The 4,302-nt window shown below is 45.9% G+C and overlaps 1 protein-coding gene across 1 annotated transcript; it reads left to right on the top strand.

The window, feature by feature from the left end:
* The first annotated feature begins 418 nt into the window (after positions 1-418).
* Positions 419-3,527, top strand: LOC123138975 (uncharacterized). Its single transcript, XM_044558815.1, has 3 exons — positions 419-450; positions 1,016-1,594; positions 3,005-3,527. The coding sequence occupies exons 1-3, from the start codon at positions 419-421 to the stop codon at positions 3,144-3,146; spliced, it is 753 nt and encodes a 250-aa protein (XP_044414750.1). The 3' UTR covers positions 3,147-3,527.
* Positions 3,528-4,302: the final 775 nt, after the last annotated feature.

Here is a 4,302-nt window from a genome sequence, read left to right as displayed (position 1 = left end):
CCACAGATTGTCCGGTAAGATGAAAGATGTTGAGGTCACCCCATCTCAAGATCAAAAATTGAGATCGAGACTAACATAGATCGACAGTCTCATCAACCCATCCCATTTGTACATGTGTTCCAAGGCAAGAGTATAACCTAGTAGTTTTAAAACGAGGGCCACATGAGGTTTTTGTGAGTTGTAGTTCAAAAATGGCCAAGTTTTTGCTGCTTTCTGAAATGATTTTTCAAATTATAGTGCAAATCTAGTTGTACCTACAACTGGGTCGTCCGGCGACAACACGCTAGCACCGGTCGCGGCTCCTACTTCCGCGCGACGGCCACCTCTACCAGGTTGCAGCTCGTGCTGTCCTGACCCGGGCGGCAAGCCCCGGCCGGCGAGCCGCCCCTCTGACGTTGCACGCCGCTCCTGGTCGGCCATGGCTCCCGTCGCCCGCTTCCTCCATCCTCGGTGCTGACCAAGCAGTTCTGTTGTCCCTCTTCCCAACCTTCGCCCGCGAGATCGAGCCTCTCCACGGGCATGGATGCGAGCTTCCCGCACGCCGCCTACCGCCGGACTTAGGGAAGATGACGGACGTGAGACAATTTCATCGGGAACCTCCCAATCTAGTTCAGAGGGAAGATGACGATCGTGAGACGATTTGGCAGCATATATATCTCATATTGCTTTGAAATACCATTTTTCCAATTTATTTCATCTATCTATACTACTATTCAACACGTGAACGTTCTCCTTTTTGCGGACACCCCGTAAACGTACACAGCGAAGATAACACCATCAGATTAATCCACTTGATTAAATCTAACCATCTATTCCCTCCGTTCGGAATTACTTGTCGCAGAAATGAATGTATCTAGTCATATTTTAGTTCAAAATACATCCATTTTCACGACAAATAATTCCGAACGGAGGGAGTAGATTATACTAATCCCGAGTCAAATTATTTCAAACAAAAAAATCCCGAGTCAAATGCGCGCATAGCAATTACCTGGAGCGGAAAACGCTCTACCAGCAGAGAAAAGCGGCCGCGACTCGCGGCGCAAAACTTCCCCATCTCCCCACAACAGAAAAGCCAAAACAAATCTCACACCCGCGCCGCCGTTCGCCTGCCCCTGCCGCCCTACCCGCGCCGCCATTCACGCCTCCCTGGACTGGCGCGTCTCCCCTTCACGCGTGGCCTGCAGCGTTGGGCCAATTGCCGAACCGCAGCGAACGGCCGCAGAGAGGAACGGGAGGAGGAGAGGGAGAGAGGCGTGGCTCGCCGCCCTGCGGAGGCGCACGAGACCTCCGCACTGGCGGCAGGAGGAGAGGGTGAGAGGCGCGGCAAACGGGTACGGCTCGCCGGGCGGCTGAGGCGTGAGATCGGCGGCGAACGTGAGCCCTCAAGTTCTGCAGCTTGCCGTGAACGTGCCGCGCATGCTGCGTCAAGTCGGTGGCGGCGCGGCGGCATGTTCCTCCCACTCGGCACGAACGGTAGATGCCCAGCACCACCGCGAGGGTTGAAGGCGTGTTCCATCCCATTGTCGTTGTCGCAATCGGCCGGCAGCAAGCCACCGAATGATCCATCAGCGAAGAAGCTAAGTCTCAGCTGCAGGTAAACTACAGTTTACTGATGCACATGCCAAAAGGCTGCGCCCTTTAATTATGAATTTACAGTTTCATATGAGTCATTGTAATCTGGGAGGTGCATTTTGCCCAGACGCTCAACAATCTTTCCCGAGATCATTGAATCCATGATATGCGCTCATAGTTAGGATCATGTTCTGTTTCTCTTATCATAATAGAATAAGTAATTAGCATTCTATTTCTATACTATATTGCTTATGGGGGTGCTTAGAATGAGTTCTTCAGTTACAGTTGCGTTACATGGGTTATAATTATTATACTCCTAAGTTCATAATTTCTCATGTGAAATTCTCTGTATTGCTATTATTAATTAAGAGTTCTGTTTGATTCCTCATTGCATCAAGATGCATCCGTTCTGGGTCACACTTATACTTGAAAACACCATCACTCTGCAATAATTTGAAAATATGTGGCATTTGTATCAATTACTACAAGATCTAGGCTGTGACAACATATCAACATTGCTCTCTAACTGTGCAAGGCTTTATTTGGCGAACATATAATGAATAAGTTGTTTTAGAAGATCTAGTGAATGAGTTGTTAATTCAGTTTTTATCTCTGATCTCTATAATACTTTTTGATACAAAAAAAAAGGTTCGTGCCGGCCAAGCGCAGCAGCGACGCCCGCTTGCTGGATCGTCATGGCTAGCTTTACCATCTATTATTTTTCGCGCTTGGGGCGGGGTGTTTCGCCGAAGCGTGCAAGTGGGAGATGGGCCGGCTGGCTCGCTTCGATTTGGGGAATTTTGGATAAGGTCGGCTCTAATTACTTCGGTTTATAGATTGCTGCACACGTCATGTTTAGTTGCGGATTCGAGGCTGATCGGATTTCAGTTTCGGCCCAAGTCGGTGCTACTCTGGATTGTGCTTTTAGCTAGTTCCGCTCCCCTGGAAAGGATATCATATATAGATGCAGTGGGGTAATGAGGTTGTGCTGCGGTATATGCTGCGTCATTGATCTCTTGACGCGGGGTTTTTTCCGATAGGATTTGTTCGGAATAGCTAGGTTCTTAGCTTCCTGCGCCGCCTTCAGTTGTGAGTCTTGGATTCAAGTTTCGCCCCCCAAATTATTGCTGGGCCTTGTATTCAGTTCCACACTGCACCCTTGAAAACTAAATTCGGGCTTTTTTAAAGTAAGTTTCAATACTTTAGATGCATTGGCTTGTGATGTGATTCGAAGTTCAGGAGCATATACTGTGGGTTGAGCTTTTTGTTTATGATCATGTAGTACCTGCTCTTATGTGAAAGTGCAACAGAGGTTTTGTTAATTTTGCATGATGTGAGTCGCTTGATGGTTCGAAGTAGCAAGTATTTGTATCATGCTAGGACCTGATTTTTTTTAAATTTGATCTGACAATGGGATTCATTTCCTTTTCAGAAGGATGCACATCCTCACAAGGAGAGGTCCTCGAGTTCCAAAGACAAGGGTAGAGGACGCGATGATGACAAGGATAGAGGTCGCTACACGTGCCGTGGGGAAGACAGGGTGTGGCACCGGGACAGGGAGAGTGTCTGTGTAACCATGACTGCGGTGATCGGGATAGGGCCAGTGATCGCCACCATCGTGAGCACCATGAGAGAAGTGAAATAAGGGAGCACTGTGACCGTTTCGATGATCGTGACCATCGCCGGAGTTGTGATCTTGATATTGAAAGGCACCGCTTCTTGATTTCTGTGATGCCACTATAGGACAATAATAGTGTAGGCTGATGAATCAAAATTTTGAAGCATCTTTGTATTTCCTACTCTCCTGTTTCAATTGTCAGCCAATTAGGCTGCAACTTGTATTACCCTCCAAGTTCCTCGCACCTGAACCAGCATCTCTCTGTAGTTTTCGTTAGATTGCCTAGGCTGAATTGAACTCCGTGTCGTGAGGATTAGATAAAGTTCCATCTACTCCATAGATGTGTTTTCCGTTAATATGTGTCTTTATGATTCTGTTCTGCATATTCGTCTTAATGGATAATTTTAAATCGAAACAATGGTTATTAATTATTGGCCTGCCATCCATAGAAACAAGTTGTGTAACTTGGAGGTTAACTGAAGAATTGTTCACCCAAAACAATTGGACTCAAAGAAGCAGAGGAGAGATGTGAGAAACTTGAGAGAAAATTGAGAAGGAATTGACCCATTGTGGTACAATCAGGACCTTTGGTGTTGCGATTGGATCATGCAGAGATAAATGGATCTGCTCCAGAAGAGAAAGAGAACATAGAGAAGAGAGGAGGAGACGTGCGTGAGACGGGGCCTTGTAGTTATTTCGTTGCATGTTCCCAATGTAGTTTTTTTTCCTTTTTTCTTAATTTTTTGTTAAACTGATTTGATTTTATGCCTGCTTTACGTATTGTGTTTCTTCTTAAATTGACTCAAATTCTGATATTACCTACACCAGGGAACAACGATGAATTCTATAGAGGATGCTCATGGTACACAACATCCTTACTTCATAATCACCTATCTGAATGGTGCACAACATCAATGCTTTATTAATGCTAAGTCCCTTGATTGATTTTGTGTGCAGGAAGGAAAGGCTCTGTTGTCTTAACATGGATGGAAATTATAACAACATACACAAACCAATGTGGACAACCCAAATCTGGTAAATTGTTTATGTCATTTAAGCTCTCTCTAGCATTTGTTATAATGCATAATATCCTGGTATGGGTTAAATTGCTA

This window comes from Triticum aestivum, chromosome 6B (genome assembly GCF_018294505.1).
Source record: "Triticum aestivum cultivar Chinese Spring chromosome 6B, IWGSC CS RefSeq v2.1, whole genome shotgun sequence".
Taxonomy (NCBI): domain Eukaryota; kingdom Viridiplantae; phylum Streptophyta; class Magnoliopsida; order Poales; family Poaceae; genus Triticum; species Triticum aestivum.
The sequence above is the reverse complement of the archived record's forward strand: the minus strand, read 5'-3'. Positions and strand labels throughout refer to the sequence as shown.

Coding starts and splice junctions, on each gene's coding strand:
- LOC123138975 (XM_044558815.1), top strand. CDS start 419: ATGGCTCCCGTCGCCCGCTTCCTCCATCCTCG. Junction 451..1,015: donor GCCCGCTTCCTCCATCCTCG/GTGCTGACCAAG, acceptor CTCTACCAGCAG/AGAAAAGCGGCCGCGACTCG. Junction 1,595..3,004: donor AAGCTAAGTCTCAGCTGCAG/GTAAACTACAGT, acceptor TTTCCTTTTCAG/AAGGATGCACATCCTCACAA.